General features: G+C 37.9%; 2 protein-coding genes across 2 annotated transcripts; one reads left to right on the top strand and one right to left on the bottom strand.

The window, feature by feature from the left end:
• Positions 1 to 4,741: 4,741 nt before the first annotated feature.
• On the bottom strand, positions 4,742 to 9,870 carry LOC106091820 (coatomer subunit zeta-1). The gene is made up of 4 exons (XM_013258495.2): positions 9,800 to 9,870; positions 9,356 to 9,723; positions 5,418 to 5,508; positions 4,742 to 4,937 (listed from the first exon to the last, which is right to left on the bottom strand). Exons 1-4 carry the CDS (start codon positions 9,815 to 9,817, stop codon positions 4,890 to 4,892), a joined length of 525 nt encoding a protein of 174 aa, XP_013113949.1. The 5' UTR covers positions 9,818 to 9,870; the 3' UTR covers positions 4,742 to 4,889.
• Positions 9,871 to 16,106: 6,236 nt separating this feature from the next.
• On the top strand, positions 16,107 to 23,914 carry LOC106091819 (coiled-coil domain-containing protein 13). Its single transcript, XM_013258494.2, has 4 exons — positions 16,107 to 16,610; positions 22,048 to 22,893; positions 23,144 to 23,520; positions 23,602 to 23,914. Exons 1-4 carry the CDS (start codon positions 16,137 to 16,139, stop codon positions 23,765 to 23,767), a joined length of 1,863 nt encoding a protein of 620 aa, XP_013113948.2. The 5' UTR covers positions 16,107 to 16,136; the 3' UTR covers positions 23,768 to 23,914.
• The last annotated feature ends 741 nt before the right edge of the window (positions 23,915 to 24,655 follow it).

Below are 24,655 nucleotides of genomic sequence, written 5' to 3'. Positions count from 1 at the left end.
GGGGCTCAAGAAGTCAAATCGGGATATCGGTTTATATGGGAGCTATATCAGTTTATAAACCGATTTGGACCGTACTTAGCACAGTTGTTGGAAGTCATAACACAACTTTATGTGCAAAATTTCAGCCAAATCGGATAAATATTCCAGCTTTCAGTGGCTCAAGAAGTCAAATCGGGATATCAGTTTATATAGGAGCTATATCAGGTTATAAACCGATTTGGACCGTACATGGCACTTGTTGAAAGTCATAACATAACCCTATGTGCAAAATTTTACTTAAATCGGACAAAAATTGCAGCTTCCAGGGGCTAAAGATATCAAATCGGGATATCGGTTTATATGGAAGCTATATCAGGTTATAAACCGATTTGGACCGTACTTAGCACAGTTGTTGGAAGACATAACGGAACCCTATGTGCAAAATTCCAGCCAAATCGGATAAAAATTGCAACTTTAAGGGGCTCAAGAAGTCAAATCGGGAGATCGGTTTATATGGGAGCTATATCAGCTTATAAACCAATTTGGACCATAATTAACACAGTTATTGGAATTCAAAACAGAATGCTATGTGCAAAATTCCAGCCAAATAGGACAAAAATTACAGCTCCCAGGGGCTTAAGAAGTCAAATCGGGACATAGGTTTATATGGGAGCTATATCCAAATCTGAACCGATATGGCCCATTTGCAATCCCTAGAGACCTACATCAGTAGTAAGTCGAAATGACGTCTGTCGTGATTTCGACAGACGGACGGTCGGACATGGCTATATCGACTCAGAACGTCGAGACGATCAAGAATTTGTATACTTTATGGGTAGAAATGGGCAATGGGTAAATACCCAAAAGGTTTTTACCTGGTAAATTCGGTAAATACCTGGGTATTTACCCATTTATACCCAAAAGCTGGGAATTTATAATTTTGCAGATATCTGGGTACAAAAACATTTCCCAAACAAGTTTTGATGATTTCGTATTCTTTGTATATGAACCTGATATTCTGATCTCATAAAATTGTATTTTAGTTATATATAGACCGATATCCAGACTTAAAATCTTGAGGCAATATATTGGTCATTTTCCATCCGATTTCGGTGAAATTTGGCACAGTGAGTTCTGGTACACCCCTATTCATTTCTATGAAGTGCGGATCACATCGAACTATATTTGGATAATAGCTGCCCTTAGACCGACCACCCGATCTCCAGATAAAGGGTATTGAGGACATACAAGATCCATTTGTTACCCGAATTCGATGAAATTTGGCACAGTGAGTTCTGGCAGACCCCTTCCCATTTCTGTGAAGTGCTGTTCAGATCGAACTATATTTGGATATAACTGCCCTATAGAGCTACCGCCCGATATAGGGAATTGAGCCCATAAAATATCCGCTTATTACCCGAATTCGATGAAATTTGGCACAGTATGTTCTGGTAGACCCCTACCCATTCCTGTGAAATGTGGTCCAGATCGAACCCTATTTGGATATAGCTGTCATATAGACCGATCTCCCGATATAGTGTAATAAATATAGTGTAATCCTTTTTCAATGAGTTCCGGTACCCCTCTAAACCTTTTTGTTGAATATCGTCCAGATCGGACCATATTTGGATATAGCTGCCATATAGATAGATCTCCCGAAATAGATTATTGAGCCCATAAAATGACCATTTTTCATACGATTTTGATGAAATTTGAAACAGTGAGTTTTGATAGAAACATGAAACGTGCGTGAACTGTTTTAACCAGTGTTGCCAAAAAGATAATAGCTTAAAAATCACCCTTTGCTTAAAGTAGAATACGAAAAGTTTGGAATCTATTCCCAGGCGGGTAGCCACACCCCAAAATTATTAACTGGACAAGATGGGGCCCAAACGAAAGGGATTTGAGAGTATAAAATGAAAATTATATAAAAATTTCGGTCTATTCCCTTGGAGTCGTCCAAACCCAAAAGGACATGCATACCAAACGGAATACTATGGGATTCTAATGAAAGTTTTTTGAGATTTAAATCTTATATATAAAAATCAATTTGTGTTTGTTTGTTTGTTTGTATGTTTGTGTGTTGCTTATAGATTCAGAAACGGCTGAACCGATTTTCTTGAAATTTTCACAGATGGTGCATAATGACCCCGTGGTGAAAATAGGGTACTACATTTTTTGATATCTGAAGGGGGGGCGGACCCTCCCCTTTACCCTAATTTTCAGAAACACCAGATCTCGGAGATGGGTGGTGCGATTTAAGCGAAATTTTGTGTGCTCTCATATAGTACCCTAAAAATAAAAATTTGGTATCCAAATTTCGGATGGGGTACCTAGGGGGGCTGCCCCACCCTAAAAACTACCAAACATATATTTAGACCAATCACGACAATATGGGACTCAAATGAAAGGTATTTACGATAAGAAAACGTATCGGATATCCAATTGTCGAACCAAGTGCTAGGCGGACCATCCCAAGCTCCAAAACACCCCTAAATCGGACATATTAACCGACGATGGCAATATGGGAATCAAATAAAAGGTATTTGCGAGTATAATACGTATCTGATATCCAAATGTGGGACCACGTTTCTGGGGGTCCACCCCTTCCCCAAAACACCCCACAAATAGGACTTATTTACTGTCCATGGCAATATGGGGCTTAAATAAAAGGTATTTAAATGTAGAATACGAATCTGATATCCAAATATGGGACCAAGTGTTTGGGGGGCCGTATCTCACCAAAAACTTCCCCCAAAGTGGACAATTTTACGACCATAGCAATATGGGGCTCAAATGAAAGGTATTTGGGAGTTAAGCACTAATCTGATAGCAATATTCTGGAAAAAGTTTATGTGGGGCCACCCAAATAGTAAGTAATTTCTGACTATTGCAATATGAGGCTCAAATAAGAGGGATTTTAAAGTGGAACACCAATCCGATATATATTTTCAAGGCCAACTCACTGAGTGGCCGCCCATCCCACAAAACCCCAATCCGGTCATGTTTGCCTACTATGGGACTCAAATTAAAGGTATGTGGGAGTAGACCACGTATCTGATATCAACATTAGGGGCCAACTGTCTAGCGGACGTCCCACCACCATAACAACCCCCAAATAGGACATATTAGCTCACCAAGACAATTTGGGTCTTAAAGAGAGTGGAACTATATATTCATAGTTTTTAGGGCCAATACCCCAAACCGGACATATTTGCTGACTTTTGCAATAAGGAGTTAAAATGTGATTAGAAAACGGTTCAAATAAATGATATATGAGATATATGAGAATAGAGCACGTTGCTGATATATTTTCCGGGCTTAGTGTTTGGGGGACCACACCAGTCCCCAAAACACCCCTAAATAGGGCATATTTACCGACCATGTCAATGTGGAGCTTAAATGAAAGGAATTGAGGGGTAGAGCAAGAATAAATACCCATTTTCGGGACCAATTTTCTGGGGGTCAAAATATCCCACAAACAGCAATTTTTTAGTGACCATCGCAATATGGGACTCAAATAAAGGTATTTGGGAGTAGAATACGAATTTGATATCCAAAAGTAGGGCCATGTATTTAGGGCATCATCCCTTTCCCAAAACACCCCCAAAGAAAAAAAATTTTTCGACCATGCCAATATGTGGCTCAAATGAAAGGTATTTGAGATTAGAAAACGAATTTGATAACCTATTTTGAGACCATGTGTTTGGGGGACGCCTCATCCTGTAAACTCCTCTTAAGCCAATGGCAATATGGGGTTTAAATAAATGGTATTGGAGAGAAGAGCACGATGTTGATATTTTTTTAGGGCCAAGTGTCTGGGGGACCACCTCTCCCCCGAAAACACCGCTAAATCAGACATCATGAGAATATTGGGCTGAAATGAAGTATTGGTTGCCCAAAAAGTAATTGCGGATTTTTCATATAGTCGGCGTTGACAAAATTTTTTCACAGCTTGTGACTCTGTAATTGCATTCTTTCTTCTGCCAGTTATCAGCTGTTACTTTTAGCTTGCTTTAGAAAAAAAGTATATTTGATTAAAGTTCATTCTAAGTTTTATTAAAAATGCATTTACTTTCTTTTAAAAAATCCGCAATTACTTTTTGGGCAACCAAATATTTTAAGAATGGAGTACACCTTACATCCAAACTTAAATTCGTAGACCAATAAAGATCATGTGGGATTTAGATAAAGGCACTTATATTGTTAAACTGTTAGTCCAGTTTGCATGGTATTCCACTAAAAGATCTTTAATTGTCGAAAACAAATATTCCAAGGAAACTTTTGTTCCATATAAAGTAAAAGAAGGCGCAGCGGAGCCGGCCCGGGTCAGCTAGTACAAATATTAGTAATTTTCAAATTTAGACCATGTCAAAAGGGGATCGCATACACCTATGGGTGTAGCTAAGTGCTTAGCCAGGCCACCTAGTTATGTAAAGAGAAAAAATTTCCATGAAATTTCGGCTTTCAACATAAAGCAACTATTGATTTGCCCCAAAAAACAAATTCCTAGGTAGCTGAAACTTTGCAAGCTTAGAAAAAAAATTGGTATGGGCCACTCTTAATGCAGCCTTTTGCTGGTTTCCCATTTCAAATTTTTTAGGTATTTTTGGCAATAATTTCTTTTAGATTTATTACAATTTATAGCTATTATTTATACATAAATATTTATTTTAATATTACAATAAATGAATATTCTTTTTATTGTGTTTAGTTTCTATATATATTTCCTTTTGCATTGTAAAAAAGAAACTCGAATGTATCGATGTCATTTTATATATAACTCACAACAAAAATGTAGGGCTATAAAAATTAACATTTAAAATGGATTTTTTCAAACTTAATCAAAAGAATGCAGAAATGTAGGAGAAGTGTGTAGTAGGGTTGTTACAGGGTTCTCTCAATGTGTTCTATTTGAGTATGGACCACTTTAACTGTTCACGAGCTGATTGGAAAACCTGTAAATATTTAAATGTAACGATTAGATGTAACAATGGCCAAGGTACACAAGGTAAAGGGGGGAGGTTAATTAAAAATGAGTATATGAAATAAAACTGTTATATAGGTGTGGTTTTTATAGATAAGTACATTCAGATGTTTATTGAAAAATAAAATTATCAAACAAAAATTACAATGTCACTAAGCAGGAACCTAAAAAATATATTGGAAAACCGCAAATGTTGAAAACTAAATGAAAACATATCAAATTTGTTCTAAATAATAATATTTTAACTAAAGATATTACGAACCAAAATCATAAAAACATTCTTTATAATTTGTTTTTTTTTTTTTTATAAAATTAAATTGTTGTATATTAACACATTTACATACATACATATACGTTGATCAAGGCTACGAAATAAATTATAAAATTGTTCATACAAAATTTTAAATTTTCTATTTAACTACCAAAAGAGCCCAGTTAAAGTGTTAGTTACCTGTGCCACAGTCTGTTCAGCAATGGGAATGTCTTCATTACGCAAATCAACTCGTTTCACCACAGACGATGGATCGGCATCCAATATAATTCTGTAAAAAATATGTGTTGGAAACAATCAATACATGCATATGAAAAGATATGAAAAGTATGGCTCAAATCAAGTAAGGATATAAACTTTATGACGCACAAAACTCCAACTTAGAGGTGGAGAACAAAAACAATAACATGCAGAGGTAAGAGGAACCTTCTGTGGCCTAAATAAATAGAAACGTATCTTTCTCCGCTTCTCTGTCCGAAACTATTGGTTTGCCCAAAAAGTAATTGCGGATTTTTTAAAAGAAAGTAAATGCATTGTTAATAAAACTTAGAATGAACTTTAATCAAATATATAATTGTCATTTTGTTCGATAACCTTTTGCCATCTTCTGGCCTTTATCTGCAAAAAACTGAACCAAGTGCGATTTTATAGCCTAAGGAGTTCTGCAAAGATCGAAATAAATGGTAATCTGATGGTGCAAGGTCAGGGCTATATGGTGGATGCATCAAAAGTTCCCAGCCAAGCTCACTCAGTTTTTGGCGAGTGACCAAAGATGTGTGCGGTCTAGCGTTATCCTGGTGGAATATGACACCTTTACGATTGACCAATTCTGGTCGCTTCTCCTTGATGGCTGTATTCAATTTGTCCAATTGTTGACAGTAAACATTCGAATTAATCGTTTGGTTCCTTGGAAGCAGCTCAAAATATACCACACCCTTCCAATCCCACCAAACAGGCAGCATAACCTTCTTTTGGTGGATATCAGCCTTTGAAGTGGTTTGAGCTGGTTCACCATGCTTGGGCCATGATCGTTTTCGACTAACGTTGTTGTAAACAATCCATTTTTCATCTCCAGTTATGGTGATAGGTGCATATCACAAGCGTTGATTCGGTTAGTTAAATGCATTTCTTTCAATACATGTGGTAGCCAAATATCAAGCTTTTTCACCAGTCCAAGACTTTTTATGTGATAATGAACGGTTGATTTTGGTATATTTAACTTCTCTCCTATCTCACGCTCAGTTACATGACGATCCAATTCGATTAATGCTTTGATTTGGTCATCATCAACTTCTTTTGGCCGACCTGAAAAATCCGCAATTACTTTTTGGGCAACCCAATACAATATGGAGAACAAAATTTTCATTTACATATTCTTAATCTGTTGTTGTTTAAGGTCCTGTAGTTGAGCAAGCTCGCCGCGGGAACATGATGGTCATTGGTTATTTAAAGTCGCCAATAACTCCCCTTGTCATAACGAGCATCATAGGCACTCAGAATTTCTGCAGAGCCGGTGCCGCCCGTCCTCTGAGACTCTTCACTTGATACCGCTGATTGTCCGCGACTGCTGTTGCAACTACTCCGTATGGATAGAAATGGGTTTTTACCGGGTAAATACCCAACGCTGGGATATAGCTGCCATATAGACCGATCTTCCAATATGGAGTATTGTATAGAGTATCTGGTCTACATTCCCTATATGGCCCAATCATGACGATATTCAACAAAGAGGGGTGCCAAAACGCATTGTTTCAAATTTCATCAAAATCGGATGAAAAATGCTCCTTTTATGGGCTCAATACTCTATTTCGGGAAATCGGTCTATATGACGATATTCAAAAAAAAGGTTTAGAGGGGTTCCGGAACTCGCTGTGCCAAATTTAATCGAAATAGGATGAAAAATGTACCTTTTATAGGCTTATTAAACAATATCGGGACATCGGTATATATGGCAGCTATATCCAAATATGGTCTGATCTGTATCATATTTGACAGAAATGGGTAGAACACACTGTACCAAGTTTCATCGAATTGGGGAAAATAAATGGATCTTTAATGGACTCAATACCTTATATCGGGAGATCAAGTGGTCGGTCTAAGGGCAGTTATATCCAAATATAGTCCGATCAGAACCGCACTTCACAGAAATGAATAGGGGTCTACCAGAACTCACTGTGCCAAATTTCATCGAAATTGGATGGAAAATTACCAATTTATTGCCTCAAGACTTTAAGTCTGGAGATCGGTCTATATAGCTGCTATATAAAGACTTTGTGAGATTAGGAGATTAGGTTTATATACAAAGAATACGAAATCATCAAAAATTGTTTGGAAAATTTTTTTAAACCCAAGATATCTGCAAATTTAGAAATACCCAAAAAAGGTATTTTCACAATAAATACCCAAGCGTTGGTTATTTGCCAGAAATGAATAGGGGTCTACCAGAACTCACTATGCCAAATTTCATCGAAATTGGATGAAAAATGACAAATTTATTGCCTCAAAACTTTAAGTCTGGATATATAGCGGCTACATAAAACTAAAAAATCCGACTTTATGAGATCAGAGGATCAGGTATATACACAGAATACGAAATCATCAAAATTTGTTTTAAACCCAAGATATCTGCAAAATTCTAAATACCCAGCTTTTGGGTATAAATGAGTATTTACCCAATTTTTGTATTTACCCATCGCCCATCTCTACGTATGGAGCATTCCACTATCCGCAATCTGTAGACGCGCCCGTTAGCTCGCAGCTAAGCTTATCGTGAGAGCAATGAACACCACACAGATTGGACCTCAATGCTCCAGCCTGTGTGGTGCTCACAGCTATCCCCTGCCGGGATATTTTTATTCTACTCTTTAAAAGCTTTCATTAAAATACATTCAGGCGGAAATTTTCAGAGACCTATGGATCCTTGTCGATTGATATTGCTCATTTGACCCCAAAAAGCTGTATGCTAGAGTTCTTTTGGTGGTGGGACTGTCTGCTAACGCTTGTCCTGAACTTTCGATATCAGTTCCGTATTCTACACCAAAATATCTTTCATTTCAGTTACATACTGTACCTGGCTGGCCTTGATCTTGGTATTTTTTGTCTGCAAGCATCCAAATCATCATCTTGTGGATCCACCGCCCAGAAGCCTCAAGATGGATCTTCGTCATCTAGAACGAGAGGTTCAGCGCTACAAGAGAGAGTCTGGACAACATTCATGCAGACTCGGTAACAGATGTGGTGAATAGGCAGCTATATCAGGTTATGGACTTATTTATTGTAAACCATATTTAGCACAGTTGCCAAATTTCAGCCAAATCAGATACAAATTTCGCCTTTTAGTGGCTCAAGAAGTCAAGATCAAAGAACGGTTTATATGACAGCTATATCAAAATATGAACCGATATGGCCTATTTACAATCCCAACCGACCTACGCTAATAAGAGGTATTCGTGCAAAATTTCAAGCGGCTAGCTTTACTCCTTCAAATTTTAGCGTGCATTCGACAGACGAACGGACGGACGGAAAGGGCTAGTTCGATTCAGAATGTCGGGACGAATCGGAATATATATACTTTACGGGGTCGCAGATCAATATTTCGAGATCCTAACGTGGTGGGTATAAAAGTCGACCACCCCCTGTAAACCAGAGTAGTTCTGCCTCAATAATGATCCGGCAGATGCAGCCGCCTCGACTAATATAGAGGACTTGTCTCCCGGTTGTAATCGGACCACAAGACACCTCTTTAACTGCTTAGCCAGACCCAGATCTGGATCTGAATCTCGTACGCGGTAATTCGGCCCCTGGTTTACACCGAAAGAACATCGTGGTCGCTGCTTTTCATCAAACTAGGCAAAGTGACACCTGCAACCCGATCGATCAGTAACAATGTAATACGTATGGATAGAACTCAAAGTGGAGTTTGGCTTTCTTGTACACCGTTGCGGAAACCTATCACCCCTGTAACATAAGCAATGTATAAGGCAGCCGTGAAGTTTGTAGTCTTATATGTCTCACCGGCTAATTCTTCACTTAGGTAAAACAGCTGTTCTGGCCATAGCACTGAATCATACAATATTCTTTTGTTTGCTTCATTTCTTTTGTTGTTTGGCAAAACTTACCCTCCATCACATATTTCATCAAATGCCAGCATGATTATTTCCAAGTTATCCAATACCAAACGTTTCTCCACATTCTTCTTCAATATCAAACTGATGGAGTCATATAGGCAATTCAACACCGACAACAATATCAGCTCATTCTCATAGGCATTGCCCATGACGTAGAAGAATAAATCCACATTACTCTTGTAGACACACGTCAGACCATCCAGCATAATGATTTCTGTGTTGGAACGATGTGTTTTGCTAAAGAGATTCTTCTCAAAGGCCTTCTGCTCCTTTACGGTGGCCAAGATATTTTTGTCATAGTATTTGGCCAATATACGATTGCCATCGTTATCCATAATGCACATGCCCTTAATAATATCCTATAAAATAACATATTTGAATAGATTTTCATTAAATTCAAGTATTATTTCAGCAAAAAAAAACAAATATATTTACCATCATGAAACCGTCCATGTTGTTAACACGTCAACTGATTACAGAGGCGAACAGTAAAAATTAAATTAGTACATGCCGTAACGTAAAGCAGCAGCAAGAGCAACCTAAACAAAAATTGTCTTATTGTGGTTGTTCAACAATGCCATTTGCACTAATAATTGGAAGAATGACATAATAAATGTGGCTTAACACATTAAATCGATGTGGTCAATGAATTGTAATGTACCATTACTAGTCTATTTTATTCCATAACTTAGAATTTAATGAAACATCCGAGACTTTGCATGGCTGTTAAAGATTTGTTGAACGATAAAGAACAACTACAGTTAGCATTTCACTGACCATGAGCCATTGCAGGTATGAGCAATAGATGGCGCTTTTTATTCATAAAAACACTTGTGCGACCAAAAAACTTATTGGTGAATAAAATATATTGGAAAACTTAATTTCAGGGGACTCGGAACTCAAGATATAATTTTTCTAAAGCAGCTCTATTTTTGGGTATTTTTTTTACCGATTCAACGTTAATGGGTTAAAAGTGCCGAAATGTCACTCTATGAACTGCAGCAGTTTGTCTACTTAGTTCTCATGTGGAATTCTCGCATCAGGAGACAAAATTCCATTCCATATACAATTATTTATATGTTGTTTAACCAGTATCTATATGCTGGACGGCTATTGTCGAAATTCAGATTTTCACAAAAATTTTTGTTTGTATGTTCAATTTTGATTTTAAAGAAAAGTCTGATAAATTTGTTTTGCAAGCTTCATCATTATTTTATTTTTCTAAATATTTCCCCTTCCTCTTTTCGATCCTTGCGTTTTGTTTTGTTTGTTTTTCTTTCTTTCTCTTTCCATGACTTATTTACAAAGGAAAAAATACTCTACTTTTCCACACTAATTTGGAAATGAAGAAATAACAGATATTTACTAGTACTTTGGAAGAGAATCAGAAAGAGAGAGAAAGAGAGAGAGAGAGAGAATTAAAGATAGGAGAACTTATGCTCTAAGCTCAAAAATTACTTGATCCCCAAAACTTTTTGCTAGATGCATATTTAAAGGAGACAAGAAGTTTGCTTTTGAATATATGGTTTAGTTTTAACGGAGCGTGCGGTGCGTGAACAAGTTACAGTGGCAATATTTTTTTACATTACGGCTAATACTAAAAAAAAGTGAAGTGAATATTTTGGAAATGAAAATCCTCATATAATATTAAATTTTAATCCAGAAAACTTATTCCATTGCTGCAGTTAATAATGTAATGCATGGTCAATATATATGTTGTGCTTATAAGTGGAAAAAATTATTATACACTTACGCGACGGTGCAAGTAAACGTTGAATTCGTATAAAAAAAATACCAATAGTAACTAATAGAAAATCTTCAAAATTTCATCAGGTGCCGTTATAATATTCAGATGATTGTGTAGTGTGCAGTATTTTGGCTTAGTATGTGTGGATCGAAAACACCAACCAAAAGGGAAACAGAAAAGCTTTGTTCGGTGTTCTTACTACCACTTTGGCATGCTGCCAGCACCTGTAGATTCATGAAACTAAACGTCGGTGTTTGCTTTAGCTCTCGTTCCACCGTTAGATCTCACTGCATGAGCAAGAAAAAAAAACACCAAGAGTAGAATAAGGGAATGGCTGTGGATGGAGTTGGCAATAAGTATTGCTAACATATTATGCATTTTTTTCTGTTTGTCGGCGGTGTCGTTCGTGTTAATGGTTCAAATAGTGAAGATGTACAACAAAATTAATTCGGTAGCAGTGTGTTGTACACTGTTTCGCGTTTGTAGTGGTGTGTAGTTTTGTTCAGTGTTAAAAATAGCAAAAAAATCTTAAAGTTAAAGGAGGGAAAATAAAAGTTGCAATATATCGGTAAAAATAAAAACAAAAAAACGTTAAAATAGCAAATGGAAAATCAAAATCTCAATAATATAAAAATCTTTTATTAGTATTAGTGTGTGTTGATTAGTATTGCAAAATAAAAAGTGGTGCATACTATAGAAATGATGTCGCTTAAGTTAGATTCCCTCAAAAAGTATGCAAGTGCATGAATGCAAAGTGAAGGTGTTTACAATGGCTTGCATCTGTAACTGTTGCAAATCTGGCGGAATATAGCAAATCATTTAATGGAATTCGAATTAAATAAATGACATATTAAAAGTTGTCTTAGGTAAGTGAGTATGAATACTTGTATTTTACCATTTTTTGCCATATTTATACCGACCTCCATATTCATGAAATGCACAGTTTTATATTTTAACTTTCTTAACATTTTTTGTGTCTACATATGTAAACTTTTTTGAGACTTCTAGTGAAATTTGATGCAGAATATTTCTTCTTTTGATATGATCCTTCTTAAATGGATTTTCATGTTACTTCCCATGGCGAAACAATTAAAGGTGGTCTCATTTGTACAACAACCGCAAATCATATGAAGCAATCTGCCATCTTGTCATCAAGCTGATCGTAGTTTTGCCAGCACACGCAGAGAAATTTGTATGCGTGTGTGTATACGTGTGCGTACATTGAAAGAGAATACGCGAGAAAGAAGATAACAACAAAGAGAATGCAAACAAAAATCTGTCATCTTAATACCATCAAAGCTGGCCAGCTGTTAGCGGCCGTTCGCGTGAGACCACCTTTTTAAACCCGCCTTGGTTACTTTCATGCATCAGCTCGAAAAGAGTATGAAAGAGCAATTCAAAAATTGAAAATAATTTCGTATTGTTTTGCCAAAATTGATATCGATATTGTTATCAGATATATGTGGTGTATACAGATTTTTGTTGTTCAGTGACTTAATTTGATAATTAACTTTGTCCGCAATGTCCTAAAATGAAGTCAAAGACATAAATATGTAAAGATAATGTATTTTAATTACGTCTTTTGGATGCCAGATGTCGTTAGTAAAAAAGGCACCATCTTTCAATTATTCTTTAGTTACAAGTAGTGGTTAACAGGTGTCGTTGCGATTTTCCCCAAATTGAATATTTAAAGTGTAATTTTGCTCCAGTGAGCCCTTGAATAAATATATTTATCGATTAAATTAATCAGCACATGCACTGTGCTAGTATGTATGTAATTTTTATAGAATATAGCTGAATAGCTGAATCCGCGCCGCTACGTCTTCAATAACACCACTCGAAAAATATATTAATGTCATATATATCTGCCCAGAACAATTTGTTGATCTATTCACAAACACTATGCCCTTTATTTGTACCTCATATAGTCATGATTGGCAAATCTTCCCATTTGGGGAGGAAATTTGGAGTCCCATATTGTCATGACTTCCCCCTTCCAATATCAACAAATTGTATAGCCTATTGCTCCCTTCAGATCGTATTCGTAATTTACTCCCTACACCCAGAGAATAGTTGATACCAAACGTACTAATTTCAGTACCATACGGTATTGATAGTAAAGCAACACCGTATGATACAAAAACAATACCAGATGGCATGGACGAACCATAAAATGACTAGTACCGTTTGGTGCTACCATTGTTACCGAACTAGTATTGGTTTTAATACCGATGTGTTATTGGTTTTAACACCGTTCTAAAATGCCTAACACAACTCACTGTCACAAATTTCGTCGAAATCGGACAATAAATGCGCCTTTTATGGCCCCAAAACCTTGAATCGAGAGATCGGTCAATATGGTAGCTATATCCAAATCTGGACCGATGTGAGCAAAATTGAAGAAGAATGTCGAAGGGCTCAATAAAACTCACTGTCCTAAATTTCGGCGACATCGGACAATAAATGCGCCTTTTATGGGCCCAAAGCCTTAAATCGAGAGATCGGTCTATATGGCAGCCATATCCAAATCTGGACCGATCTGGACTAAATTGCAGATATATGGCGAAAAGCTTAACTTAACTGTCCGTCCCAAATTTCGGCGACATCGGACAATAAATGCGCCTTTTATGGGCTCAAAACCTTCAATCGAGAGATCGCTCTATATGGCAGCCATATCCAAATCTAAACCGATCTGGGCCAAATTGAAGAAGGATGTTGAAGGTCCTAAGACAATTCACAGGCCCAAATTTCGGCGCCATCAGACAATAAATGCGCCTTTTATGGGCTCAAAACCTTCAATCGAGAGATCACTCTATATGAAAGTTATATCCAAATCTGGACCGATCTGTGCCATATTGCAGATGTCGAGAAGCTTAACTTAAATCACTGTCCCAAATTTCGGCGACATCGGATAATAAATGTTGCTTTGATGGGCCTAAGGCCCTAAATCGGCGGATCGGTCCATATGGGAAGCCATAACAGAACACTATGTGCAAAATTTCAGACAAATCGGATGAAAACTGAGGCTTCCAGGGGCTCAAGAAGTAAAATCGGGAGATCGGTTTATATGGGAGCTATATCAGATTATAGATCGATTTGGACTGTACTTGGCCAGTTGTTGGAAGTCATAGCACAACACTATGTGTAAAACTTCAACCAAATCGGATTAAAATTGAGGTTCCCAGGGGCCTTAGAACTCAAATAGAGAGATCGGTTTATATGGGAGCTATATCAGATTATAGACCGATTTGAACTGTACTTGGCTCAGTTGTTGAAAGTCATAGCACAACACTATGTGCAAAATTTCAGCCAAATCGGACAAAAATGGAGGCTTCCATGGACTCAAAAAGTCAAATCGGGAGATCGGTTAATATGGGAGCTATATGAGATTATAGACCGATTTGGACTGTACTTTGCTCAGTTGTTAAGAATCATAACAGAATACTGCATGCAGCCAAATCGGCTGAAAATTGAGGCTTCCAGGGGCTCAAGAAGTGAAATCGGGAAATCGGTTTCTATATCAGGTTATAGACCGATTCGAACCGTACATGGCACAGTTGTTGGAAGTCACAACAGAACACTATGTGCAAAACTTCAACCAAATTGGATGAAAATTGAGGCTCCTAGGGGCTTAAGAAAGGGAGATTGGTTTATATGGGAGCTATATCAGGTTCTTGGCCTATTAGGACCATACTTACCACAGCTGTTCGAAGTTATAACAGAACACTATGTTCAAAATTTCAGCCAAATCGGATAAAAATTGTGGTTTCCAGGGGCTCCAGGGGTTTATATAGGAACTATATCCAAATCTGAACGGATATGGCCCATTTGCAATCCCCCACCATCTCCATCAATTTTAAGTATCTGGCAAAATTGCAAGCGGCTAGCTTTACGCGTCGACCGCTATCGTGATTTCGATAGACGGACGGACGGACATTTTCGAATCAGAATGTCGAGACGACCAAGAATATATATACTTTATGGGGTCCTAGATCAATATTTCGAGGTGTTACAAACGAAATGACTAGATCAGTATACCCCCATCCTATGGTGATGGGAAATAAAAGTTAACGGCAAACCGCAAACATGTTTTGTTAATATAATTTATACTTCAAAAGCAAGAAAATTTACAAAATTGGTTTAATTGTGGCAAAATCGTTTCTTTTTATTCATTCACGACAGTTTTTTCACATTTATACTGTTGCTCAAATTGTCTCGTTTATTTCTATTCGTTGCAATTGACAGCTTTGCAAAGAGTCGGACTCTCTTCTCTGTCTGTCTATGTTCTTAAAATAAAAACAGAAAAACGATGCGTGCACCCAAGATATATTCATTTACAGGTAGATGCAGTTGCCCAACAACAAAATATGGAGTGCACTATCTGTCAAAATCAGTGATAAGTGCAACTCTGATTTCGTTGGTTGTGAGTGGTGTGTTTCTTAACTATAATACACACACACAACACAAACTCGTTGACAGATAGTGCACTTCACCAGAAAAAAATTGTACTCAGCTGTTTACGGTATACTACCTGGTAATTATGTCATGCGTACACCCCTGCGCATGTTCATTTGTTGCTGTGTCAACAAAGACTAAAACAAAGAGAATAAGAATACGTGTGATTTGCCATCAACGCTACCGTAAGGGGCTGGACATCGCCGCTCTAAGCTGAAGATTTCATGACAACGATGAACACCACACAAATTAGAGCTCAAAGTTGCAAGCTGTGTGGTACTCATATCTATTTATCCCGTGCCGGGGATATCTTCTGAGGTTTCAATAAATTCTTGAATTTTGCCTAATGACATTTATGAAACATATCAACAAAACAAGTATTTTCCCGTTCCCACGTGTAAACGTCCCCTTTGGTGAATGGTGGTTTTAAAGTACTACTCAACATAGCTTAATCATATGCTTACTGAAAGCAGCTCGATAATATATTTGAATTCTTACTAATACGTTACACATACACATCATATTTTCTACTCAATTTACAAAGGGTTTCTTTTAAAAACGGAAAATAACATGGATATAATTTCCACCCAAGATCAAGCGGTTTCCACAGATTTACCGGCAAAACATAAACCCAAGGATGAAAAGAATATAGAGCATTTAGAGAGATCAACATCGACAACGCGTGGAGAAAAAAAGAAGTCGGAAGGCAAAAAGTTAAAAAAGAAATTGATACAAATCGAAGAACAGAATGAATCGTTGTCCAAAATGATAAGTGAAAAGAATTCGGAAATAGAGGAACTGCGAAAATCGGTAAATTCTTTAAATGATGTTCTCAATTCAGTGCCCATAGATGAGTTACGTTGCAATTCATCTATTGCCAGTAACAGGCTGTTGGAATTGAGTAAGAAAAATCGTCAGTTGAGAGCGGAATTGGAAACAACAAAGAATCGTTTGAATCGCAAGGAATGGCAAGTACAAAAACTAGAAAAGGATTTAAAAGTGGCCGAAGAAAAACACAATCAAAATGTTGATTCAAATATGAAGGTATGTTAAGAAAACGATAGTTTATATTAATCGTATAAGAGGGGCAAGTAGAGTGAGAGTTAGGTTAGGTTAGGTTGAAAAGAGTGTGCAGATATTAATACATCCCATGCCACTATGGACATACACCTAAACTAGTAATTGGCTTGTTGTGCGCTCTAAAAATAATCTCTAAAAAGAAAATTAAAGTTAGGAATTCCGTGCTACTTACAAAATCCTTAATTGTTTTCAATACCACTCCCTAAGTTGGTTAATGTCTGGTATTGTGTCTTCGTGTAAGTGTTGGTGTCCGTTAGACGCAAAAGCCGGGCAATGACAAAGGAAATGCTCTAACGTCTCATCATCTTCCCCGCATGCCCTACACATGCTATTACTTGCCGCAACGATTTTACATAAGTGAGCTCGTAGTTCTATGTGTCCCGTTATGATACCAATAGCTATAGTCACCTCCTTTGTGCTTTCTTTCAGTAATAGCCTCGTCTTCTCTCGATCTGGATCCCCCCATAGGATTTTCACCGTCTTACCGACTGTTTCGCTGTTCCACAATGTTGCATGCGCATTCGTCGCCCACTCCCTTAACTCGGACTGCGTCGACTCGAAAGGCTTCTGGTGTAACATGATCTTCCGGATGGCAATACTAGGTTTCTAAGACTGCGCCGATGGCAGTAGTGCCTCGCACTCGACTTCAAGGTTCATCTCAGGCATCCGATCGGAAACCTCTTCACTTCCTTCCAGGTTTCCTATCGTCGCCTCGATAATACCGTGATGGTATGAGCTGCTCCCATCCTCAATCTATTCTCCCATCGCCTTTAGTCTCATAGCCGCAGTGGCTGTCTCACACTCAATCTGTATGTCAATGGGTCCGATATCTACAATAGAATAGTCTCCAGTGCCCTAGTTGGCGTGGTCCTCATCGCTCCGCCTATGGCAAGACAACATTTTCTCTGAACCTGTTGTATGGTACTTATGTTGCACTTTCTCTACATAGCAGTCCACCAAACTACTAGACGGAAGTAAGTATTGGTGTAATCACGCTCCTGCACAATCAGCGGACTATCCTCGGATTCAGGCCCCATTTCGAACCTACGGCCCGTCTACATAGTGCCCAACATCTGTGAGCCTTCTCAGTACGCTCCTGAATGTGACACTTCCAATTCAGTTTCCTGTCCAAGATCACACCTAAGTATTTGACCTTGTCAGAAATCGAAATCGTCTTATTGAGGAAACGTGAACAGCCATATTTCAGTCTTCTCTGGGTTAACATTGAAACCTCTGGGTCTAGCCCAGTCATATGCGAGACTCTTTCGGCGCACCTGCATAGCTCGTTCGGATCCTTATCCTTAGAAGTATTATAACATCGTCTTCACGGCTTCACATCCCTCCTCAGTCAGCATCCGTAATATGTCATTTATGGTGGTCACCCATAGGAGTGGCGCAAAAATGCCCCCCTGTGGCGTGCCCTGTACCACTTTCTCCCTTATATTTATGCCATGGGACACACAATTTATCCACCTGTTCCTTAGCATATGGTTTATCCAGTCTCTTATTGAAGTCTAAGGATTGGATCAGTGTTTCGGTCCGCCCATTGTTAAAAGCCCCCTAGATGTCAATGCATACCGCTACTGTGTAGGTTTTGGCATCGAAGGATTCTCCTATTTTATGCACAACTTCGTGCAGGACAGTCTCCACCAACCTTCCCTTGACATAGGCATGCTGTTTGTATTTGAGCAGTTCGCTGGATGTCATACTCTTTATCATGGTGTCCACAATACGTTCCATGGTTTTGAGTAGAAAGGACGTAAGGCTTATGGGTCTGTAGGCCTTGGGTGTCGCATAACTTGCCTTGACGGGCTTGCGTATAAACACCACCCTTGCCTCCTGCCAGGCATTCGGAGTATATGCAAGTCCTAGGCACGCTGTGAAAATTTTGGCCAGACGAGGCGCCAGATAGTCTGCCACTTTCTGTAGTAACGCCGGAAATTTTCCATGAGGTCCGGGTGACTTAAATGGCTTGAAGCCCCTCAAGGATTCCTTCACCATAAATTCCGTTATTATAAACCTTCGATCAACGTCATTATTCCAAGATTCCGGTGTCTCCGTGAGTTCCTTCGTAGCCGGTGGAGAATGGGTTTTCTTCAAAAGCCTCAACATGTCCTCCATTGTCTCTGCTCTCACTCCCATGCCGTCTATTTAAGTTTCAGAGTGAGAGTTAAAACATCTAATGAGAAAAAAGGTGAACATTGCTTAAGGTGGCATCACACGATATGTATTCTCATATATTTTTTTAAATGTGGTTGCTCTGAATGTTGTGCACATCATGCGATATGAATGAAAAATTAAATATAAAAAACGGATTTTGTAATATATATGCAATTCATTCGATTAAAGAGAGCTCTTGTTACATCAAACATACATATAGACCATTGCCCATATTCACAAAAGTTAAGGCAGTTTTAAAGTAGGTTTATTTGACAGACTTTCTTTATGGAACCGTCAAAAAACATACTTCAAAGCTGCATTAAGTTTTGTGAATACCGGTGCATGTCTATAAAAAACACCTCCAAGTCTTGTGGATACAGAAAGTGGCAGGACATATGAAGAGCACATGTCGGGCAATATCAGCTTTCTTGCTAAGAAATGATATTCTAACCTAAATCATTGCTACTTCCTACTGGCATTTTGAAAAGCAATTTGAGAAGCAAATGACACGATTTAACTCTGCACGTCCTGCATTCAGACCATGTATCATTAAATTCTACTTAATTCCTGCTTCGTAGTTTACTCAAATACGCTATAATTAGAGATGGTTTTGAGGGACCGGGTTTGAGTATTTACCCGAAAGAAACCCATTTCTATATCGGAAAATCGGTCTCTATGGTAACTATATCAAAATATGGTCCGATCTAGACCAAATTCAACAAATCTATCTCTATGAGTCTATTAGAACTCAGAATGTGTCAAATTTCATCGAAATCGAATGAAAAATGTCAATTTTATAGGCTCAATACACTATATCGGAAGACCGGTCTATATGACAGTTATATCCAAATATGGTCCGATCTGGCCCACATTTGACGGGAGTGAGTAGGGGTCAACCAGGGCTCACTTTGTCAATTTTCATCGAAATCGGGATCTTTTATGGCCTTAATACCCTATATTGGGAGATCGGGCAGCCGGTCTATAGGGCAGCTATATCTAAATATGGCCCGATCTGGACCACACTTCATAGAAATGGGTGGGGATCTATTAGAACTCGCTGTGCTGAATTTCATCGAAATCGTATGGAAAATTACCAATATATTGCCTCAAGACTTTAAGTCTGGAGATCGGTCTATATCGGTCGTTTCGAATAGCCATTATGTAGACCATTCTGATCCCGATCGTTTTTATGGGATCAGAAGGTCAGGTTTATATACAAAGTATATGAACCTGATATCAAAGTATATGAACATGATGTCATACCCAAGATATCTGCAAAATAATACGTACCCAGCACTTGGGTATATATGGGTAAATTCCTGGGTATATACCCAATTTACCGGTGTATTTATCGCCCATCGCCCATATCTAGGTATAATGCCTAATCCCAGATGGCGGGAGATTTTTTAGTCATACTGATAGGTTTTGTACCCTCCACCATAGGATGAGGGTATACTAATTTCGTTATTCCGTTTGTAACTCCTCGAAATATTCGTCTAACATCCCAAAAAGTATATATATTCTTGATCGTCATGAAATTTTAAGTCGATCTAGCCGATCTTGTCTGTCTGTCGAAAGCACGCTAACTTTTAAAGGACTAAAGCTAGCCGCTTGAAATTTTACACAAATACTTCTTATTAGTGTAGGTCGGTTGGGATTGAACAATAAATGGACCATATCGGTCCAAGTTTTGACATAGCTGCCATATAAACCGATCTTTGGATCTTGACTTCTGGAGCCACTAGTGGGCGCAATTTTTATCCGATTTGTCTGAAATTTTCCATGAGGGGCATTGTAATGATTTCCAACAACTGTTCCAGGTATGGTTGAAATCGGTCTATAACCTGATATAGCTGTCTTGACTTCTTGATCCTCTAGAGGGCGCAATTCTTATCCGATTTGGCTGAAATTTTGCATGACTTTTTTCGTTATGACTTCCTATAACTGTGTTAAGTATGGCTCAAATCGATCTCTTACCTGATATAGCTCTTGAGCCACTAGAGGCGCAATTCTCTTCCGATTTGGCTTAAATTTTGCACGAGGTGTTTTATTATGATTTCTAACAACTGTATTCAGTATGGTTTAAATCGGTCAAGAACCTGATATAACTCCCATGTAAACCGATCTCCCGATTTGACTTCTTTAGCCCCAGGAAGCCTCAATTTTTGTCCGATTTGACAGAATTTTTTCACATAGTGTTCCGTTATGACTTCTAACAACTGTGCCAAGTTTGGTTGAAATTGATCCATAACCTGAAATAGCTCCCATATAAACCGATCTCCCGATTTGACTTCTTGAGCCCGTGGAAGCCCTAATTTTTTCCGATTTGTTATGACTTCCAACAACTATGCCAAGTGCGGTTCAAATCGGTCAAGAACCAGATATAGCTTCCATATAAACCGATCTCCCGAGTTGACTTCTTGAGTCCATGGAACTCTTAATTTTTATCCGATTTGGCTGAAAATTTGCATATAGTGTTCTCTTATGATTTCCAACAACTGTTCTAAGTAGGCTTCAAATCGGTCAAGAACCTGATATACCTCCCATGTAAACCGATCTTCCGATTTGACTTCTTAAGCCCCTGGAAGCCTTAACTTTCACCCGATTTGGCTGAAATTTTGCAGATAGTGTTCTGTTATGATTTCCAACAACTATGCAAATGGCGGTCTAAATCGGTCGAGAACCTAATATAACTCCCATATAAACCGATCTCCCGGTTAGACTTTTTGAGGCCTTGGAACCCCTGATTTTCATCCGATTGGGCTTAAATTTTGCACATGGTGTTCTGTTATGATTTCCAACAACTGTGCCAAGTACGGATCAAATCGGTCAAAACCCTCATATAGCTTCCATAAAAACCGATCCCCCGATTTGACATCTTTAGCCACTGGAAGCTGCGATTTTCGTTCGAATTAGTTCAAATTTTGCACATAATGTTCTGTTATGACATCTAACAACTGTGCCAAGTATGGTCCAAATCGGTGTATATCCCATATAAGCCAGTCTCTCGATTATCCTTGTTCAGTTCCTACAAGCTTTAATTTTTGTTGGTTTGACAGAAGTTTGGTATGTAGAATAAAATTATGTCCTTCAACTAAATTTATTTTGTATCCATGGTGATGGGTTCCCAAGATTCGGCCCGGCCGAACTTAGCACGCTTTTACTTGTTGAAGTTTATCTTCAATTCATTCATTGCCTCATGGTTTTTGCATGATTTTTTTCGCTTTTTCCCATATCACAGAACTCTTCTCCCGGCAATGAATTACAATCAAAATTGGTTGCTATGCAACAAAAACTCTTTGAAACCCGCAACAAAAATATCGAATTGACCAACCAGTTAAAGTTAGCCCAAAAATGTTTGCAACAAGAAACTGGGGAAAATTTCAATCTCAACCTTCTGGCATCCCACTCTACCACATCTCAGTGGCGTGGTCGGGCCCAGCAAATAATAAATCTCCAACAAAAAGTTCAAGAACTAAAGGAACGTCTTGAGAGTTATGAGCAACAACAAGCTAATGGATACTTTGTTAACTCTCCTGACATTACGGGTATGGTACCCAATGATGTATTTCTCAAGAGTGGAGAAAGCATGCCCTCTATATATCGCCCCAATGTTCGTCGTAGTGAATTAGAACATCGCAACAGAGTCGAGGGCCTAGAAAAAGAAATCGCCGCTCTGCAAACTCAATTGGAGGAGGGACAAAATAAAATCCTGGCCCTTAAGGTACGCAATAAAACGTTAAATGATGAAATTTCCCGTTACAAGTTAAAAGCGAATAACTTGGAGCAACAGAGCGATTATAACAACATTAATGTGGCCACTATGAGCGACAATATGAATCAACTGAAACTTGAGTATGAGCAAAGACTTGCAGATATGGCAAGTGAAATGAAAGATTTGACAAAGAAAAATGAAGAATTGGCACATTTGGAGGGAAATCTAAGAGATACATTAGATGAAAGGGAGGCTTCTCTAGCTAGTAAAGATGAAGAAATTTCGGAGTTGAAAACGGTCATTAAGAAATTGGAAGATGATATGAAAGCATTGTGTGGAGATTTTTTATTTTCATGTCGAGAATTTAGAAAAGTGAGTATAAATGTCAGGAGAATTTTATTTGCTAAGAACTAAACTACACTCTTTGCTATGTGTTTCAACACATGAAATGCTGTAAAATATGCTACAATAGTCTAGTATCCATTTCAGTAGTAGCTATCATCAGCTACCCTGTATACGAGTATGCATTGGTCTATCTATACAACACACACACCTAAACTCACCTTCAATTTTCACACCAATAGGTTCTGAATCCATAACTTTCCGATTTTGTTCTCTTAAGGAAGAATTTGTGACTATTTTGGACTCTTTGGAGTCCGAGAAAAACTCCCTGATGGAACACATCAAAACTCTTAATGAGCGCATTGACAAGGAGCGCATTAAAAACGAGAATCTTCTAGAGCAAGTGGGTAAACAAAGAATTCGTATATCACGCCTGGAAGCTAAAGTTCGTGAAATGGAACGTGAAATCGAGATGAGTAATGAGAAAAAGAAACGATCTCAGCGTATAGCTGAATATGCTTCCAGTCTATCGGCAGTGGGAAGCAGCACATCGCTAAAGTCATTTATTTTTGAAAACACCAGCATGGCAAAAGCTTCTTCAGCCGCCATTCATCTTCCAAATGATGATAATACCAATGTAGTCGAATTGAGAAATCGGTATGTAAATTTATTGGCTGATATAGTCAATGGGCATGCTTGTGTATTAGTGTGAATGATGGTCCCCTTTGTATTTCTTAGCTTGGAATTGGATACTGAAAAAATCACTATCCTTCAGGAGAAGCTTGAGTATTTGACAATGGAAAAAGAAAACGACTTGAAGGCTTTTGAAGAAATTGTAAACAACACCAAGAATGTAATATTAGAAACCATAATGGCACAAAGGAATAGTTTTACTAGCATGTAGACTAAATGGGCAACTGAATGCCATTTTTATCATTTCATGAACACATAATGAAACATATTTTAGATATTTCTAATTGAAGACAATATTTGAGTAATGCTTTTAAATTTAATATGTACCTAAAAATTTGTTTAGAAATTTTTATGAAAACTGCTCTTTTCTTTGAAATTTATTTCACATAGCTTAAGGTTTCTTTCGGTTTACGAAATCGCAAAACGAAAGACTTTCTTTGCTTATTTCTTGAGAAACTTTTCACATAGATGGTTAAATGCATACTTTTATCTAATGCCCATATTATATGATATTAGCTGTATTCGGCCCGCTCTGCTGCACCTTCAAAAGCACCACGCGAAAAATAAGTTTCCTACACTCATAGAAAAAGTTTGAACCGAACACTGATTTTGGTAATAAAATTCAATGATTTGCAAGCGTTGCTCGTTAGTAAGTCTATTCATGATGAAATGTCAAAGCATACTGAGCATCTTTCTCTTTGACACCATGTCTGAAATCCCACGTGATCTGTCAAATACTAATGCATGAAAATCCTAACCTCAAAAAAATCACCCTTTATAACAGCAGTAGTACTGTAATTTGAGAGTAGTTGAAAAATCTGTTGTTTGCTGAAAATGACTGCTGCTTAATTATGAAGGGAATGATAAAATAAACACGTAAAAAGACATTAAGTTCGGCCGGGCCAAACTTTGGATACCCATCACCTTGGGTATATATGTAAACCCCCTAGTCATAATCCGGTGAAAATTGGATAACTTATGCACCGAAATTTGGCACGGACATTGAGTGGTCTAATGAATATAAGTCACTGTTGAATTTTATATTTCAAATTTCAACAAAATCGGATAAAAAATAAAGCTTTTATAGGCTTCATACTCT

Source organism: Stomoxys calcitrans, chromosome 1 (genome assembly GCF_963082655.1).
Source record: "Stomoxys calcitrans chromosome 1, idStoCalc2.1, whole genome shotgun sequence".
NCBI classification, from domain to species: domain Eukaryota; kingdom Metazoa; phylum Arthropoda; class Insecta; order Diptera; family Muscidae; genus Stomoxys; species Stomoxys calcitrans.
Note: the sequence above shows the minus strand (reverse complement) of the source record. Positions and strands in the feature narration are given on the sequence as shown.